Below are 21,220 nucleotides of genomic sequence, written 5' to 3'. Positions count from 1 at the left end.
GCATCTAAATGCGTGCACTGCGTGCACACGAATTGTAAATAACAGAAGATGAAATTTATTTTTATTTATTAGCGATGATTGCTCGGTTAGCGGTGCATATACATCTAAAAATCCATATTTTAATTATAATTCAAAGCCCTTTCTCTTTAAAATGACGCTTCGAAAGACAAATAGCCACGTCTTTTGTTTAGCCACGTGACTTTATGAAGGGGTGACTATGCGGAGATTGGGGAGGGAGAAACGCGATTATTTGCCCGAAACGGAAGAAAGATTTTCCGCGTCGATGTAATTTGCTTTGTGGACACTGACTGTTGTCCAAACGCCGAAATTACTCGTCGACCATTAAATCTGAGAAACTTGCTCGCGATCGAATTAATAAACAAATGGGGAGACTTTCGAGACGTCCGGTGTTATATCCGTTCAGCGAGAAATCCCTTCGCGTGCGACTAATAACAACGTTCGCCTTTCCTTTCCTGAAAGCCCGGAAAACTCGGTAACTACGACCGTTCTACCGAAGAACTCTAATTTCTCGGATTTGGACTGTCACCGCTTCATACGACGGCGCGGCGCATTTACTGACCGCGGTAGTACATGGAAAAGATCGTGACCGGCAAATGAAATAACCCAGGACCGTTTCTCTTTTTTCTCTCCTTATCCCGACCTGTCAACCGTAACTCCGCAGACGTTCTACGCGAAGTCGTGACTCGGTCTGGCCGAAACGATGGAAGTAGCATCTTGTAAACGTACTCGGAGCCAACGAGTTGAAATCAAATGGCTAAATATGATATTTAGAAATGGAAAAGAAAACATTTTTTATTTCGCTCGGAAGCGTAGTTTATTGATTCAACTTATCCTATTTTTAGACATTATAATTGTTGGGAAGTATATCGTTAACTTTCGCATTTTTGTTTGTATCAGAGATATGTTCATGTGAGATATGTTTATTCAAATGAAAAAGAAAATCTTATAAATAAGCAGCATATTTAAATGTATATGGCATCGTATGATAAGCACGAAAGCAGGATATAATTAATCTCCGCAGAATATCAGCATAAATCCCTTTCGCGTAAAACTCGTGCCGAAGTAATCGCGCTCTTTCTCGTTTCAAAGGGTACTATCAGCGGGTGAGATCCACGGGAAATAAATTCTTCTCGATTGAGAATCCGATCCTAACGATCTAATCACGCGATAACCACGAGCGCGATCCTTCTTCGCAGGGATAAGATCGAAAGAAAGAAAGATACATCAAACGACTCGTTAAGATACAAAAACCACGTGCGATGTTAGTGTATTTCATGACAGCGTTTTGTATCTTTTTTGAAATTTTTTCCCGTTTTTTCCATTGCGTTTTTTTTATTACGACAGCATTACCTACAGATACGTGTATACACACATAGGAAATCAATTGTGAGATAATCGCGAAATAAACGAATAAACGAATAAAAATATTGTCAATAACTTTTAACGAAAACAATGCGTATTGACCTGTTTTTCTGAAATTAAAGATATCGCACGACTGATTCCGATTAATTGCGATTGAAAAATTGCAGAAAAAGCAGCCACCACCTTTTCTCGACCCTTAATTTTCGAGAACTCGCGCCGAGGGCGCCCTACGAATCGCTTCGCGTCATCGATAACGTCCTAACATTCTCCGAATCCGGCAACGCGAACACGTACGAAACACGACGAAGAACGAGAGCCGTCGGGGCGCCCACACCGATGCACTCTCGCCGAAGCCAGAGCTATCCATCTTATACGCGCGTCTCTCTGAAGAGGTTTTATTCCGTGCCGTTCCCAACCCTCTGGCCCGTCTTTCTCCCGCGATAACGCCAGCCTTACAACTGATTGTGAGCGAGGGATGTCGCACCCTATTCGAAATTTCCTCCTACGTTTCGTTCGGGATCATCCGAGACAACTTAAATCTTCGACACCTTCCTCACGAGTTCACATCTCGATGCCCATCGATCGCTTTTGGCTGAACGTTACTACCCGTGTTTGATCCTTCATGATTATACTTTGTTGCGATTCTTTGTTGCAAGTATTGCTTTTTTACGTGCAGTTTAGATTTTCACGAAACATAATGCCCAAATAGACGGATATATTCTGCGAGTGAAATAAAAAACAGTCGGTTCAGACAGCTGCGTTAATTCTCCGAATACATAGAACGTATTACAAGCGCGAGTTTTTGTGCCAAGTAATTTGATGCGCTGCGTTTGAAACAAATGGAAATGCTTTTACGTATTTTCTATTTGAGATTAAATCATGAAATTTATTGTGTGTAAATTTAAAAAAAGGACGACAGTAGTTATTCGATTAAATAATTTGTAGCTTCTATATTTCTCACGGAATTTTAATATTAAGATTCTCTAAAGTAACATACATACGTGTTTGCGAAGAGACTGCCTATTGTAATTTAAAATCAGGAAGGATGATAAATATAGAAAACGGAAATGTCGATTATGAGACGCTGCTATGATAGGTTTCGAATTTACATATTTGTAAATCGCTTCGTTTAAATCTGAACCCGATTCTTAAGGATGATAGGATAATGACACCTCGCTGATGCATATGTAAATTGAAACGAAGCTCTGACTGACATCGAGAGACTGGTCTCGCCTTGGCATGTTGATCGAAACGAGATTATGCTGCAGTTGCTATAGGTATAACGTATAACATGCATAACCGTGATTTTCCAATGGAAGATACAACGCATTGATCGAAATAAGATTGTGATTAAGTGGACGCGGTTATCCATATGTTATGACTATTGATCGAAAATATCTTTAATTGTTTATTGACATAACTAAAAGAATAACGCTTGCAATGTAAAGGATAAAAATACGGGATAAAGTATTCATATAAGAAAATAGTTACATTTCAAATAGATTTCCGACAAAAATTCTTTTTCTATACTCTCCATGCACTCCGCGATATCACGCCTTTATTTCCATACGCTGTCTGACTTTACGTATATCCCGCCTTCCTCTATTCTCCTCATTCAAAGGTCGTCGTTTTATACATTGGACCATCTCTGACTCTTTCGTGGATCAGCTCTCCTTTCCGATCTTTCTAGGTATCTCGAAGAGGAATAAGAGGTACGGAACGGAGGCCTCGAACTCACGTCTCCTCTCGCGCTCAACCGAACGAACTATCCGCCTTCTTTGCCCGCGCCCTCCATTCTCTTCTTGACTGCATTTTTGTCCCTTATTAGATATTCTATTTTATTGAACAAAGCCTTCGTTCCTTCCTGCCTTCCTGGCGTTCCCACTTGCAAGCCTTTCGCTTTGCCGTCGACTATACGCGCGAGGATACGTCCCTCCCTTCCTGTGGGAATCTATCTACCCTATCTTCTTCTCAATCACCCTCCTCTCCTCCCTGCTACCGGTACCATCCGCCTGCCCCTCTTTTTTGACGACGTGCCTTTCGTCCGCGACATCGTTTTATTCCGCGTCTCGAATTTCAAACGTTATTATTCATCCTTCCGAATCTCCTTCGCGAATCTTAGAGCTTCGTCGTCGAGTATTTCCGGTTAGGCGCGCGCCCGGATATCATTCTTCTTTTTCTTCTACCTTTCGACTTTCGCGGCGTTACGTGGGAGCTGCACGTTGATTCTGCTTCTCGCAAGGGAAACGGAAAGTTGGAACGACGATGGGATGGTTACGATGACCGAGGGAGAATGGAGAATGTAAGATAGACGAGAGTGAGGAAAGAATTTCCTCCGTATTTTCAAAAGAGGTCGAAACCGTATTTTGATGCGGTAAAAGCTAAATTTTATTCCCATAAGATTCTATCGGGGAACAATAAGCTACCACATTGAATCGCACGGTATGATCGTAACTTTGTAAATGGTCAAGTTAAATTTGGATACGGTTTGACGATTCGAATTCGGTAGTCGACGAATATTCTCATCGAAAATTTAAACTGTACCTGAAATTCAATTATTTCGTGTACGTCGCGTGTACGTATATTTCGAAATCGCATTGACTAAAACTATTGTATTTTCTGTTTCTAAATCGGCTTAATATAAAAGTAATTGTGCATAAAATATTTAAATTGATATTAATATTAAATATTAACTATTCAATTAAATATGAAATATTTAAATGATTTTAATGCATACATTTGCCTATATAATAAAACCTAAACTGGACTAAATATTAATGAAGTAAATTATTTTCTGTAATAATATATCTATAAGGTTAAAGTGTACAGCGATAGTAATTATGATAATTGCTACCGGAAATTTAATATCACCAACACACACACAATAAATCCAACAAGCTTAATGCTTGGCGCAAATCATAAATTAACGCATTTTCGCTGACGAGAATAATTATTTAATGTTATGTTACGTCGCAATTTCCAAACACACTTTTTCGTTACTTTTTGCACTTTGTCTTTCTTCTTATGCTTTTTCACGGAAATGGGAATAGGATTCTATGCGACCAGTCAAATAATCGGTAACGAGACAGCGATCTCTCCATTCGACCCTAAGTAACTCGGATTCTTGAAATAACGAGGTTCGAGGGGACGTGCGACCGTAGAAAAGTGGGTAATTTTCGTCCTCGTCGTCATCGTGCGAATGTCGTCCACACGTACGTGGCGGAACGGGGAACACGCAGAGTCTCGTAATAATATCCGCCCGAACAGGACCCGCAGGGCGCACCCTTTTCCTCGTGCTTCTTCTGATCCGAACAATCATCGTCTCTCTCTCCGGGACGTCATCCTCGGATGATCCTACCGGGCTTCCCTCGTCGTCGATTCATGCAACCGACAACGAGGCCAATCGCGTTTTAACATCCCTGCTCGCGCCTTTACAACATGCTTGTATGATTACCTTCCAGATACGGAAATAGTGATCCTTTATAGTTAATAATTTTTAATGATTTTATACCAGGAACCATATACCAAAAACGTAGTAATAAAATGTTAAAAGAAACTCTCTTATTACGATTAAGTTTTTATGAATTAAAAAAAGCATGAGAAATACTTTTGTATAAAATTATTTTGCGACATTATTTGCTATTTTGAAGATCAGAAGTTGTAGTTTTATTCTATCCGTTTCTCTGTTACCTTTATCTCCTTCTTCGTATCTTTCGTCACTGTCCCGTACCGATCTTTCTCTGTTTCTCTTACTGTTTCTCTCTCTCTCTCTCTCACTAAATCTGAACGACTGATTATGTCAGGCGGAGTTAAGACCGCGTTTGTTTATCTGATTTAACGTTATAACGGCAGGCGGTGAAACAAGCTACCGTAGAACGTCGTGGTGGTATTTCGTGTAACTAAGATTGAGCAGGAGAAAGAGAGAAACGGAAATAGAGGCAGCAGGAGAGACAGCAAAGGACATGGGACGAAAGAGCGGGGAATGGAGGAGAGATATCCAAGACGCTCTGTCGCCGGAGGCGAAGACGGCCCTCTTTCGAAGAGCAGTTTAGTTACGATGAATGGACCGAATGAATCACGCGGACCAATTAAGGATTACAGTAGGCGACGCTCCACCATCACCGGTCCCGCTTTGGAGTCGATACCAGAGGTGCGAGGACCAAAGGTATCCCCAACACGGGGGAGAGGGGGGCAAACCGAGTTTCTTCACGCTTGCTTAGCCTTCGCTGGCTTGCACTTAATTGGAACTTAAGTATACTTTCCGGGCGCTACATTCCGTCGCTTTCCGGGGTTATATCGAGCTGAGAATTTCCTCAGATTAGAGACAAGGACAATTTTAAGCAAAGCGTACCGGAACATTAAAATTTCTAATACCCTCTTATTCCAATTAAGAGCACTGATCTCTTTTAGTAGTTAAGTAAATTTTTTTCTTTATTTGCTTCCTTATAGAAAGGAAAATAGATTAGCAAAAGAAATAGATAAAAGAACTGTTTTAATTATATCTCTCTTTATCTAGTATCTTTAGCATGTATATAATAGCCACGATATGATGACTCATCGTCAGTATAATACAATTCTTAGAACGAGCGTTTATTTGCTTGCCTCACTAAAGGTCTTACGAAAACATTAAATGATATCACATTAATAATATTATTATTAATCAAATTCATGCGATTGTAGTTAAAAGAGAAGCGCGGCCGGAGAGATATTGTCAATTTATTTTGTGGGGTAACGCTATTGATCGGCAAATTATAAAAATTGACGAAAATTTTTTTTCTGTCAGAAAGTCGGATCTCTTGTTAAATATACTATCTCAGAGCTATACCGTTTTCAGAGCTAGTTACGAATGTTCCTTATCGTAACGTTCGATATAAAAACAGATAATAGAACATTTCGAAATGAAATGGAATGAGCTGATTAATCATCATGTTTTTTTTATCCGCGCGGATAGCACTCACTAAATTAATCGAGAACTTGTGAGATATTTAATGGCTGAAATAGCTCTGTAAGTCGCGCACGATTTTCTCATTGGTATATACAACTGTTAAGATATCTATTATTTTACCAAAATTTCAACATTTATTAGATTACGCAGCAACGTAAAGCTTCATTTGCCTCTCTAAATTTTATAATATGAAAGTTTTAGATAAGATGAAAACAGAATAGCACATCGTGCAGGATTAACACCGTGCTTTAATTTAGTGGGTGCTATACGCGTTCACTTCGTAGTTCCAGAACCAATCTACCGTACGCGCGCGCGCGCGCGTATATCTGAGCCATCTACTAATTTATCTCCGACAGCGCCAACCGAGCTACGTTACCACCTCTTTCTTCTATCGTTAACGAGATCATAGACAGCACGTCACGCTTGCAACATCGATAGGTTTCACATGAGATTTTTTTCCGGGGGTCTTAATCACCGGATAGATATACCGCGTAATTCCAATTTCGCACATGTCGAAAGAACCCGTTGCGCTTGTCCGAAGTCCTGGAACGCTCCCAAAGAAATCCTTCTTTCGTGAGGTCCAAACGATCACTCGGATATTTTTGTGCCGTTGCCAGATTTGTTTCGAAACTCGCGATTCAGCCGTGCCTCATAGTAACCGCACAACGATGGTAGCAGCAATCGTTAAGACAAAGAAAGAAACGAGAACGACGCATCATACGACGTATATAAAAGTATATAACTTATTCATGTTGATACGTGCTATATTCGCATCGATCGTTGCGAAAATTTTCAGTTGTTATTCGCAAACTATTACTTTTCGTCTTTTATGCGCGCGTTCATGGTCGAGCTATAAGGTCCACTTTAATATAATTTATACACTTTAGTAGGGCAGATGTTTCTAAGAATATCGTGAAACTAAGCATATCTATTACATTACAAAATATCTCTAACAATATTCTTTTGGTCTTTCGTGACATTGTCAGTGTATAGCCAGTTAAGACACAATATCAATTTTATATCTACATCGCATATAAATAATTTTATTAAAATTTGAGTCAGACAAATATACTAATAAATCGCACGAATACACTAATAAGTAATGCAAAGCAATAGAAATAGATCTCTTATTTTATTAATGTTATAAAACAAATTTATCTTTATCATTCGAAAGCATTTATTTAATTAAAGATAAGCTACTAATAAAAATAATCTGATTAGATACAACTGCTGTACTCTAACTAATTTAGTTTGTACGAAGCTGTATTTAGAACAGTCAAGACAGTACCGAAGAGAAATTTACATCAATGCGTTGCATAATCGCCGCAGTTAACCCTAATCTCATTCATGACCTGTAGAAGTCATGCGTTCATATGCTGCGGGGAACAGTCCATGACTAAGTGCTCGATCACGTGAACTCATTCGACACCCGATAATCGCGTACGCCAAAGAAGGGCGCACGCCGGCAATCGCCCACCGTGTAAACCACCTGCCGCGTTTCTGGTCTTATTCTTACACGAAAAGAGCGCGAGAACCGTCGACGCGCTGTCTCACCCCTTTCGCGGGACGGGGCTGCTGCCGCCGGGGCAGAAGCCCTTTCTCCTCTCTCTCTCCCTCTCTCTCCCTCTCCCTCCTCTCTCGGGGGTGCCGATTTGGGGGATGAAGCACGACAGCGCGTGTGTACCAGCACACACACACACACACACACACACACACACATACACATGCGCGCAATGCCACACGCACGATCGCGCACGGAGGGAATCACAATGGGAAGAGACGGAGCGAGCTAGAGGGGTGACGGGCATGAGGAAGACGACGACGATGACGACGACGACGACGACGACGACATCGGCGACGGTGACGACGACGACGACGACGACGGCGCAACGTAGCCATGTTGAGCTACGCATGCGCCGCGTGGGAGTCAGAGCCGCGGATTGTCGGGTCGAACGAGGAGGCCGGAGTCAGTGCACTGCCAGCCCCGGAACCGCGAACGTCGATCTCGCGCGTCTCCAATGTCACCGTAGGTTTGTCCGTGTCGCGTATAACACGGTCTGCGCCCTCGCGTCCCGAGGTGGGTGCAGTCGGGTGGACTCGGTCGACAAACTCTACCACCTCTACTTCCCGAACTCTGCTCGAGTCGCGTGCTAGGTCGTTCCACCCTGAGTCCCAAGTCATCATTCGAGAGCTTTTGGAAGGAATGCGACCGGTATCGACAGCGGACCAGCAGTGCTAACGAACAATAGTGTAGTGTCCTCCAGCTCGGAGCAAGCTCTTGCTCTACCTGGATCTATCCGCGAATGCGGTACCGGTACTGCGGTGTTTCCTTGTGACCATCCAACCGACCGACCGACCGATCGCTGTACCGCGTCGCTCGCTGATTGGTCCATCGAGCTGACTCGCTTGGGAGGAGAGATTGGTTTCCAGCGGGGAGATCAGTGGCGAAGATGATGGTGATTTAAGAGTGTCGTGCAGTGCTCGTGTGCAATGGTAGAGGCAACCGTACGACCGATAGGCATAGAGGACCGTAGATGTACCAGCCAGGTGGGTGTTCGGGGATGCGAAGAGAGTTCCTAATAATCGCTACGCGTGCTGGATTCTCAATTCCATTCCATTTTTTCCTGCTCCCCTCCCCCAAGTCCTTATACCTGGCCCCTGCGATCGGTCGCGTGCCCTTCGGGGCTCGGGGCGCGCTTCATGTCTCCCCACCACGCCCAGCGTTTGTGAACAGCCGCTGCACCGAGCGAGAAAGAGGTGCTCCGAATTGCACGTCAGGCGGATACGATTCGCTGTTAGAGAGATGGATGTCATGCCATTGTCATTTCGATCATCGAGATAGGCATGTAGGTGGGAATCGAGTCTCGATGCACTTGCATACTGGAATGTGAGGCTCGCGCAGGGAGACAAATTTGTCCGGGCGGTGCTTCGATTCGATAAGTAGGAGAAATTAGTCCCCGCTAAACCGTTTGCTCCGGGCGTTTCATGCGCAGACGATATTTTGTTTCGGAAACCGCGATTAACGCGAATTATGCGCGCATTCACGCTACGTTAAAAAATCATCGTTTTATTTCTACTTTCGCACGGAATAACGTGTAACGGATGGGGGAATGGTTCGCACCGTTTCCTATCGCTATTGATATGTTGGAATTGCGTCCCGGTACCGTGCCGGCGCTATATTGCAATTTCCAGTTTCCAAGTTCACTTTAGACAATTTTGCGACGATATGATGTATCTTTCGATGATAAATAAATAACCAAAGTCGGATATTAATTTTACAGCACAAATCAAGAAATATACTAAATATTTCAAATTTATTTGTTTTATCAGAGAAACAGTTAAGATCTCAATTATTTCAAAATGCAAATATAATAATAATTACAACAATTTGGAAATAAACTAATAATTTGGAAAATATCTCAAAAAATGTATTAAAGAAAATATTGATTTTACGTAGCGCTGTCGATATCAAGGCTTACTGACCGCTCTCTCCGAAAAAGCCTCCGCTTTGCTCGTAAATGTCGAGCAGATAAGTTCCTACGAATTGCTCACCCGAGATTATTTCGTCGTTTGCGTGAGTTCCACACGCGATATACGCGATAATGTTCGAAACCTCGCTTTGGAATAGAGATTGATTGCAGCGTCTCTAAGGGTGACGAAAGCGTCGTTTTTCTTTTCTATTCGAGGTTTTCAACGAAAGTCCGCTGTAAATACTTCTTACGCACGTTTGCCACGCGCATTATTATAGGAACTCACGCGAACCTTTTTATAGATTATTCTGATTCTTGAACTTGTTGGTTGATAAAGAAAAATGTCCGGAATCGAAATGGAAATCATATTTATCATCTAATGACCGCGCGGTCACGAGATAACGCTGTTTCATGAAACGAATGATCAGACTTTTGATATATGGAATATGTTTTTAACAATTTTGACCATTGATTAACTAAAATAACTGGAGCGAGTTTTTTTGCACGAATTATTTTATGTACACATTGACGTTCATATGCATAAAAAGAACTGACAACGTAATAACATTTTAGATCAGAAATCTGTTCCGATGTGCCTTGAAAACATCGATCCCCCCCGCGGCAAGAGATGTTTTTCGTCATGCCGCAGTAATACTAATATAATATAAACATATTTTCAACGTTTTTGTCTGAGGAACAGACAAAAAATTCGATTAATTATTTTTTTCAAATTATTATACGATGTCATGTCCCTTAAATGGTTTACTATGAAGATAAATTGCAACGAAGGCAGTACGTAATATCATCGAATAATGTGATGCTGTTAACTTTTGCAATAAATTGGATACATAATGATGGACCAACAATAATTGTCAATCGATAAAAGAACGTCATCACGTGTCGAAGTGGCATGATGTTGTATGAAATTTGATCACTATTGATGTTTATTCTTGATGATACATATTAACATTTTAGTTTGTCATTTAACTCGTTTAAGTTGCAAATCTGATCGTGGGAAGGGAGGGGGGGGGGGTGAATGGTAATTTTCAACGCCACTTAATCCCTTACGTGCAGCCAAAGCCGGAAAATCCCGAAGCGTATAATATGTAACAAGTTATAGTATTTATGATCTCGATTTTCATATTGGATCGGCATAATTTTCTGGTCGCTTAACAAGTAATTTACCAATTATACATGATTATTATACGACGATCGATAATATAGAATCAGCAACGCGTGAACGTTGACAGTACTCGATACGGGATTAAAAGTGAAAATATGATGCGGATTAACGAGGATATTGTTATAAACGAGGAAATTGAATCAAATTATAATTAACGATGGTAATATTATCGCGGGCACAGTATCGAATACGTGGGCACAATAAAGACGAATGAATATTTATTACGCGTCGAAATAATAGAGAAAAATTTACCATTCATACGATAATGAATATTTGTTTTCTAGTCGTATTTGTGTAGATACCCAACAATCCCACGATAGCCCATTAAAATATTAATTAGTTAATTAATTATTAATATATATGCACTAAGACAAATTATCATTTGTCGCGTTTCGGAGCGACAGCTTTACATTTTTACTTCAACATAATATATGTTTTATATCACGCACAAGTGCATCTTTGAATTTGCGACAGAAATAACGTTATAGCGATAATAATACCGTGAACTTTGACATTCGCGATAGAGCAACACGTGGCAATAAAAGGGAGAGGGCCATCGTCGCCAGAGAAAACGAGGTTATCCCAAACGAGACGGCGCGAATGAAGATTAAAGGGTCGCCATGTTGGGAAGCAGCGTTTTGTCAGCGTTTTAACGAAAACAAATGCAACATGTATTATCTCGCCGGCACGTTCGAGTAGCGGCACGTCGCACGTGCCGTTGGTAACTAGGAAGATAGTTGCGCGAAAATAATGACACATGTCTCAACGTGCACGTTGCATAAAGCAGAAAGGCAAAGTCGCGTCGGCGTACGTTGATGGTGTAGGGTGTGTCGTCCTCCAGGCACACCATTAGGACTGGTGTCACGTAGGGTACTACAAGGGGATAAGAACGGGGAGGGAGGAATCGTCCATAAAGTCTCATTGTCCCTCGAAAGTCGTAATGGACAGTGCACTGAGGAAATTGCGGACGGCGCGGCGTTGCACAGTCGCCGCGCGTTTAGAATTGCATTGCTGATCCTGCCGTCTCCCGCATCTCGTTAGAAAGGTCCTTAGAAAAGTCCTACCGTGCGCGTGCGAAGAAATCTACCGTGGGATGTCTATAATGCTTTTCATTTCTTAATATTATTGTAACATTAAAATAGTACGTAATTATATACTCTTATGTGCATAAATAATATAATTCTTTAACTGTTTAATCGCTTGGATGTTACTTAGAAACAAATTTTTTGAGAATCCATGAATGTAATTATATTTTGTTGACTTGATGAGCCAAATATACACGTGTAAGATTTTTTCGCAAATACACTCACATAATACACAATATTTATGTGAATTAGCGAGTGAGCCTTATCAAGAGAAATAAATTTCAATCTTAATATGATTGAAACTTATTTCTCCGTCCAGTCGACAACGAATGACTATGATTAACTTCTCGGTACAGCGGTAATCAATTGCACTTGACGAACGGTTCAGTGAATGCGAGAGTAGAGAGCTTCTTTGGTTGGGTCGCCTATTAAAAATACTTAACTCGTCGTCGGTCGATGACCTAACGCTGTCGATATCGTTGGCATGCAAATATAATCGGTTTGCGCCGATATATATTACACGTTCTTTGTTTGCCAATACTCGCCAGCATTTATTCTCCTCCGGTCATTGCGCGGGATATTTCGTAGACAGGCGGATTCTTTCTGCGCGTTCGTTATCGTCATGATTGATGTCGCATTATCACACGGACCGGATGCGCGCTCGCGAATATCTCTCGAAGCATATGGCGTATGTAGCACGATAACTTGGCGAACTCTCTATTGTATTAAGCTACGCGTTACTTTCTTCGTCGCTCGTTATTTACTACGGCGATAGTATCAAATGATTTCCATAATTTCCATAAGCTCGTGTGCGCGAGAGGGACAAAGTCCGCGCATGCAAATGGTGAGTTTATCGCACGGCAACGCGAACTTATTGTTATTCGCACCTCTTCCTTAGAGCTAATCGGCGCGTCAAAAAGTGGTGGGTGCACGGATCGTCGTAAATATTCATTCGAAATCGATCAGTTGAACGAACCCAAGGCCTTTGCGTCCATAGTACGTCGTTGCAGTGACCGACTTTTTCCTATTGAATTCCGCCTTTTGTCTTGTGCCGGGGTGATTTACCGGCGCATTGTCATCGAGTCTCGGCAACGACCGCCGTGCCTTTTTAGAAATTCAGATACTCTCTATACCGATACGCACACAAAGCTGAAATGGAAGTGGACGGAAACTCGCTGGAATTTCGTCGCGAGACTTGGCGAATCGTCCACCCTGCATCTCCGCGTGAAAGTCGCTCTTACATCGCGTCTGAGAAAGATAAAGGGGCCGGAGAGGATTTCTTGAAATATGGCACCGTGGGAGAAAGAGCGACGAAAGTGTCATAAAATCCGTAGAGACGCAAAAAAATAGATAGAACATGTCGGATCGTAGATGTTGCTGGAGCAGTGAAAGACGAGAGAGACCGGGAGGCGAAGAAAGAGCCGGGAGGAAGAGTTAGGAGAGAGCATCCCGAGTAGGCGCATTTGAAAATGTAATCAGTATAATAGCAAGGTGGTTCTACGAAGCCGTGCAAGCGAGAAACGCCTGACGTCTCGACGCTTCTCTTTATGCGTTGCCTAGCTCTCTCTTCTTTTCGCCTAGCACCAATTCGCTCGCCTCCACCTCCGCTTCTCCATCCGTACATCTCTTTCTGACTGCGTATCCTTACCCTTCGTCCCTACGGCTCTTTTAGTCCCGGAGAAACGTCTCTCTTTGTCCGTGCACTTTAATTTGTTAAAAGCGCGAATAGCAACACCTGTCGTGAGACGAGATATGTGAGCTTCAAAACGTGACTTCTTGAATGCGTGTATTCCAAATTACGCAGAAAACGATGGAGGACGATAACAAACCGTGGTCATGACTTTTTCAGATAATATTTGTTTGTATAGGCGCTACAAAACGCTATTTTAAATACATGAAAATGTGTTTCTCTCTCTCTCTCTCTCTATATATATATATATATTGTAGTCCGCTTCTATATATGAAATATCCAACTGTCAAATGTGGTGAATGCATTTACGCCGCGCACATTGGTCTTTCTAATATTACTCTGGATAGACCGTTTTTCATTTAAAAAAGTTATCTTATGATAATTAATTAAATAAAAATTTGCAAATAGAATATATGACAAATAACAAATAGGTTGCTGTATTTATATGAAACTTTTATTATGCGGTTTATTGTTAATTACTCACAAATGCAAATTTATTCTTACTGCGAATTTATATTTCTATATTTGCGTAGGAAGAGTATCTTTTAAATTATTTATTATTACATTGTTAAATAAAATCACATTACTCCATGATATATTTCATTATCGCCTCTTATTAGGTCAATATATATTTCGACTACCTAATATGTTCTGATCATAAATCTCTCTAATTAAATTAGCAAGGTTCGAATTCAAAGATATCGAGAAATATCGAATCAGATTTTAATATTTAGATATCTTGCAAAAAACTAATAACTGACATTTTGCGCACGGATCCGTGTGTGCATACATATATTTATATAGTTGTGGGTAGTGTGACTTTACTCATCTTAATTCGACAACGGAAGAGCGCAAAGACAGAAAGCAGAGGATATGATGCAAATACGTCGCGCGAAAATTATCGAGTTATCTCCTCATCTTCGCAAATACGAACGCGTCTCATCGAATTGTCACGAAGTTAACTTGGAGGCCGGCGGAAAAGTTCTTTATCCGCGAACTCGCGAAACATTAACTTTGCTTTCTACACGGCCGGAACTTTTCATCGCGACTCGCATCAGTACTTATGCCGTCTCCATCCAACGCAGCGTCTAAACGCGCGTTGCAGTGGATCGCCCACGTTTTCGTTCGTTCGCCTCCTTATTCGCGATTCGCAACGCGGCTATTTTTATACGTGCACAAAAGCCACAACGCGCACAGGCGGCACGCAGTAATTGTAATTAGACATCCTTGTGTATATACATGCACGGAGTCTATAAATTCTCGCATAAAATTACCAAACGTAGGCAGTTTATATCGAGTCGCAAATGTCGTAGTGCATACTAGCGTCAACGGGGCGTTACAGAAATATTGCCTTTACCTTTAACTACGGATTTTAAAGGAGCAAGAAATAATTTTAATATAGCGTACTCGTTAACGCAAGACGATTAGATGAAACAGTAAGATCTTGGCGTAGACGGTCGCTGAAGTGCGTGATGGAGCTGATAGACATTATCGCATGGGGCATTGAGGTCGAGTGTCACGGAGACTACTACATGGTCTCGAGCGAAACCGGGCCTTCTCCGCACACCCCGTATATTCCGAGCCGAGCACACTGTGTCTCGCTATGTAGCACGCACACGATGACGTGCGTGCGAACAGCTTACGCACACCTCGATACGCACTTAGAGGTCGAGCAGTAGATATATACACACGTGCGCTGACCTACGCATGTACCGTCGAATCCACGCGGGATTACACGCGCGCTCGTGCTCACGCGTGTATATATGTATCTACGCACGACACGCGCGCTATCGTATGTATAGGTGGTCCGGAATGGTGACCGCGACACGGTATATAGCGACGGCTAAACCCTACTAAAGCTCGTAATGTATAGCCCGGCGCAACCCGTGCTACGCCCTCCGGCCAGACCCTCTCTTCTCTTCCTGCACCCTCCACTGTCTCCCGAGCCACCCTCTCTGATTTGCCACCCACCCTCTGTCGCCCTCCTCCCACGTCCCTCCTGTCCCTGGTCCTTCGTGTTCTGATGGCGAACGCAAACCCGGTAGAGCGTTATCGACCTGCGGAGACGGTTTTAACGAATCGCTGATTAATTAGAACGGACCATCGCCGGTAACCCTTGGCGATCCTTATCGCGACCGATGCACCAGGAACGTTCCTCGCTTGCAGACGCTGCCTTAAAGGTGCTCCGCCGTGATAGTAAGAGAGAGTGTGCTTGAATTTCCGTGCACGCGCGGCACCTTCTACGTGCAGGCATTGTCAGTGGGTAGCCGCACCACGTTTACGAAAAGAGGAATGTGGCGTGATAATGCACGGCGATGTGTCAGCATTTGCGGAAAACGCCTGTAACGCTGTGTAATAACATCAGATTATAATTTATTCGGCAGATTATAATTTAGAAATGTCTTAAAAATTCAAGTCTCTAATAATTCAAAAAATAACTAAAGACATTACGAAAGATCCGTTACTTTGTAATATTAACAATTTGTACTTTGCTGGAAAAATTTTATATCATTGATCATATGTGATATGAATATAAGTGGTATCATTTTGTTAAGGATTCTACTATTTCAGATTTATTATTTAACAAGATTTTGAAATTATATAAAGATGGATTAAAATTTTTAATATTTGTAAATTTATAGATTTATAATAGCATGTGCTGCTTATTACAAATATGAAAATAGATTATTAGGCTTGACGTATTATTTGTTAATACATAAATCAATGAATTGTGTTGCATTCAATGCGCTCCGTTTCGCTTTAATATAAAATATTCATTTCAATATAAAAGATGCAATTAATTTTTAAAGTATGATACGAATTTCAATGGTGAAAGGTAAAGTTTTGCATTGAGAGAGATAAAAACTCGCTTGCAGCATGTTGAGTAATTGGAATTCGATATACTGTACATTTCACTGCAGTGATTCGCGACGTTCGCGACAAACTATTTTTACTCGCGCAGCAGGTTGTACAATAAAATTCGTGTCGGCATAGATATATGCTTTTCATATTTCCGATAGGCACGAAATGCACCAATACGATAATATTGAATTTTTCGAATTTTCTGTTTCGGCACGTTTAAGTGCGCAATAATGGAAATGTACAGCAACAACGAAAGGCGGTGGCGCGTTACATCGAGTTGCGCCGTTCGCAATCGATGTTATACGTTTTCTGTCATATTTCCTGTTGCAAAATATGATATTCCCTACGGAAGTCAGCGTGCAAACGCGTGTTCGTTCAAAAGTATCCGAATAATTTTTACGTGTATTACAAATCGTGTCATTTCAAGCCACATAAATCTTTTCTAACTGTCTGCTGAATTATTGATGCCAGATTACTAGACAAACGATCGGCTAGTGCTATCGTGCGTGTCTTTATGTATAGAATTGATCATTCAGTGTAATTAAAAACATATTGCTTTGAAGAAAATTATATTTATGAACATTTCAAGAAGTTATCTACAGGAAAAATATAAATATTAAATTAAATTATTACATTAAAATTAAAATTATTACATTAAAATAAATTGTCACATTAAAATTAAAAGTGAGAAATGTCATCATTCATGCATTTTTCAAAACTAATCGTGCATTTTTTACACATATTCTCCATTTTTTATTCAACGACTTCGCTTTAGGATTACTCTAAAAGGCGATAATATCCAACGAGATTTTTGTCTTGATCCCTTCCGTGAGCCGATGCGCCAAACGGTATACGGCAAAATAACAAGTAATTTAAAATCATCGTCTTCAAGTCACAAATCAACCTGAACACAATCTCCAGAGGGCGGCGCCTTCGAATTAAAGCGGTCCGCGGTCACCTCCCCCCCTTCAACCATCGTATCCTGTTTTCTTAAACCTAAATTTATTGTTTGCTCGCCGCTCCTCGTTCAGCTCTTTTCCGTCTCTCGGGGGAGTTTAATAAATCTCTGTCGTGTTTTGCAGCGACCGGGAAAACGAGGTGGTTCCTTCCTCCTCGTTGTTAGGCGTCACTTCCGGCGGGGCCACCCTTGTCGTCCCTACACGGTCAAATTTTCTGAAGGGAGAAACTTCATGAAGTTAGAACAATAATCGCGCTAGTGATATCTGTTCTTGTAAAAACATATAGAATATACAAAATACAACATTTTCTTCGTTATTTAATATATTATTTTTATTATTTAAAATATAAATAACGAAATTATAATTACCGTCATTCTTGATTAGCTACGATTAGCTTCAAACATTCAAAGTAATTTCTTCATAATTTTGATTTGAAATTTTGATATCGTACATATATAATTTAATTATGTTACTTAATTTGAATAATTAATATCGAAACGGTATACTACGATATTATATAATATCAATGAAAAATTATGTTTAATATAAAGGCAAATATAGGAGTTGGTGATTAAAGCAGAATTTTTCAGAATATTTTTTCCTCATCTAGCTAAGGTTATTGAAGCGATCGATATTACGCTGCAGGCAACATTTACATTGAAACATTCTAAACTACGACAGTAACCATGCATAATGAAGTACGCATTAACTTGTTCTGGCTTAATTAAACCTTCAATATTATATCGTTTTTCTCTATTATTGCAGTCATATTATCTCTATCTCCATGTCACAAACGAAAACTAATCAAATTTATCTCACACATAGCAATTATTTTAGTATCTCGCACATTCGTGCTCAGTTTCGGTCGTGCAATATCAGTTGATAGTAAAATGGGAAAACGTTCACGGATTGGAGAACGAGATGAATAATCTCTCTTGGTTTAGCTCACGAAACGCGCGGTTTGTTGATAGCTTCAGCGACAATAGCCAGTCGGTATCAGTGGCCAGTGGGAAACAGGCCTGATATCGTTTTATTTCACGCACCCATCGAAATTTAGTATTGCCATAAAATGCCGCGAAAGGCGAGGGTTGCACTCGTGTGAATGAGCTAAAAGGGAAAGGGAAACGGACATTGGCCGGGAGCGGTACGTCGAGGGTGGCCGGCGTGAAGGCGACGCGACGGTGCAAAGAGAGGGATGAGACGCACGCGTGTCACGACGGCAGGTCTATTTTCAGTTGATGCTCGAACGCCATCCCTAAAACAATATCCCAGGCCGTGTACGCGGAGCGGAGTCCGGAGCAAGAGCGAGACTACGGCGGATAGACGAGGATGGCTGAGAAAGGAGGATGGCTGAAAGAGCGGCAGGCGAGAGCTTCGCGTCGCGGTCACTTTATTTTAACGTCGAGCGACGATAAAACACGCTGAAACGTCGGTGCGAGGTTGAAAGTTTTTACAAAGCCTTATCCGGAGAACCTTGGCGAAGCTGCAGTTCTCCCTACGTTTCGAACTAAAGCGCGAATATCAGTCGCTGATAATATCGTTCCGCGCATTTTTGCCGCGAAGATCCATCCGAGAATATCTCTGCTCATTTGAAATCTGATATAACGAGATTAAACGAAATGTTCGCGCATCGCAGATACTTTAACCTGGTTATTCTGGACGTTGTTGGAAACTTCGAACTGACATTCCAGAGAGAACGAGAGAGAGAGAACGAGAGAGGGAGAGAGAGAGAGAGAGAGACGAGTGAATTCAGATAGCTTATTATTTCTGGAAAAAATACGAAAGACAACAAATTAAAGATAGACATAAAATCGTCGAATGATTACGCGAAAAACAAGTGTCTTCGCAGGAAAGTACGGCGGTTTAAAAGTTTCAAAGTAAACACGTCTTAAGAAGATACGAGAGAGATAAAATTGCTTCGATATGGCTAAAGAGCTTCGTGACGTTGCGGAAGTTATCATAGAAAACACATAGAGAGCGAAAACAGCTACGGGGCATCTACCGCGAATTAAGAACGAGCGTCGGGATTTTAATAACAAAATTAATCGATTATAATGGAACGTATTGAATTGAAGATAAGGGCGCGTAATGGCGGAAGTCGGAATCGCTAATTCGCTGATTTTACTTTCACGAGGTGTTAATCAGGCAACCAGAAAAAGGTGTTTCGTGGGCGCAGGAGCGAGGAGGGGAAATTTGTTGCGGATTTGCATATTCATGGTGCGCACGTACTTACCCGTCGTGAAAACATTTACCTTGGGTAGTCTTTATTATTCCTGGCTGTTACGAAAGCTTCGAATTCAAGACTTCGTTGTTTCCATGCGAATAAGTTTGTCACGCCCATGGCTCTTATTATTGCTCAAATAGAGCTAAAGCTCTCGGAAAGCTATTTTTTTGTTCCTGCGCCAGAATAACCAGCTATTTGATTTATTTTTAAATATTATGTATTTCATGAATTAGAGAGAAATGATTGTACATCATAACGGTCGTGTTTTACTTATTATTATTGATTATGTATGTTTTAATTTTTTGATTATATATATAAGTATATAAGTGATATTTCCTTAACAATATTTGTTTATTATTCTAATATTATTTTTTATTTAACATTTAATATGAATATTATCTATCAATTAAGTTGTCTTTACAATTGAGAATGTAAGGTATAAAAAACATCAAAAAACATAATCGTAAAGTACGTTTTTACGTAATGCACTGATGAATTGATGTTATTGATAAAAGTGGGTATTAAAAGTTTTCTCCGCTAATGAATGGCTCGAACTACCGCGTTTCAAACCGATGATTCAAACTCGTCGGAAAGCGAGCGAAGGATGCGAACCGGTGGTAACTTTATCGAATCTGCTCAATTGTATGAAAACTCCTTGAAGTACCGGAACACAGGCTCTTCTCATCGAAATTTTTACTTCAATTTACTTGAAAAGATATTTTCGTTGTAATCCTTTTATCGTTATAATTACTTTCTAATGATATTACTCTATTTTACTAAGTAAATGCCATAACTGTAATAAATAATGCGAGAAATAATGTAATATATATATTGTTTTTTACAACAAAATTTTGATTAATCACAATCTGCAATGTTTAAATGATTAAAAAGAGGAACAACGTTGTTGCGTAATGTTAAAGTTTATAAAAAGTATTCATTCCATAATCGTAAACTCCAAACGTTCTATAACTTCTGAAGCTATTTATAGCACTTGCCTCCGTGCCAACGAAACACAAGTTCATGTGCTATAAGTGTGCAGGCAAAGTTTGCGACAGGTGCATAAACAAACAGAGTTCAAGATATTACATGTTATGATTACTTAAGCAGATATTTCAAAGTCGTCACTACTTTGTAGCTTAAGTGCCTCAATCTTCAGTTTGCGATTGCGAGTTGCGATGGGAATCGATTTGGTCCGTTGGCCATAGGCCGATAAGGAAACCGAGAGAATCGGAGAGAAGGCGGGGAGGGGACGGGAGAAGAGATTTAAGAAAAAGAACAGACGCGAAAAAGGGAAAGAGAGAAATTAGATGGTCTGCGGGGCGCTTCCTCGGTTCGTTAGTGACTTTATAATAATGAGAGTTCAGGCGGTAGTCCAGAGGGTGAACTGGAAAAATGGAATCACCTCTAATCACTGGCCAT

General features: G+C 40.9%; 1 protein-coding gene across 11 annotated transcripts in view; it reads left to right on the top strand.

Annotated features, from left to right (window-relative positions):
• The window catches only part of Ten-m (teneurin transmembrane protein Ten-m), a 515,153-nt gene that overhangs the window by 304,387 nt on the left and 189,546 nt on the right, over positions 1-21,220 (top strand). For 2 of the 11 annotated variants that reach the window (XM_071707978.1, XM_071707977.1), the window contains exon 1: positions 8,313-8,875. The exons of the other annotated variants lie outside the window; for them this stretch is intronic. In XM_071707978.1, the coding sequence (XP_071564079.1) occupies positions 8,863-8,875 (13 nt within the window). In that variant the 5' untranslated portion in view covers positions 8,313-8,862. Of the gene's footprint in view, positions 1-8,312; positions 8,876-21,220 lie in introns of those variants that run through there. 11 annotated transcript variants of the gene reach the window in all.

Source organism: Temnothorax nylanderi, unplaced genomic scaffold (assembly GCF_030848795.1).
Source record: "Temnothorax nylanderi isolate EJ_2023f unplaced genomic scaffold, tnyl_v1.0 TNYL_tig0063_pilon, whole genome shotgun sequence".
Lineage (NCBI taxonomy): Eukaryota > Metazoa > Arthropoda > Insecta > Hymenoptera > Formicidae > Temnothorax > Temnothorax nylanderi.
The sequence above is the reverse complement of the archived record's forward strand: the minus strand, read 5'-3'. Positions and strand labels throughout refer to the sequence as shown.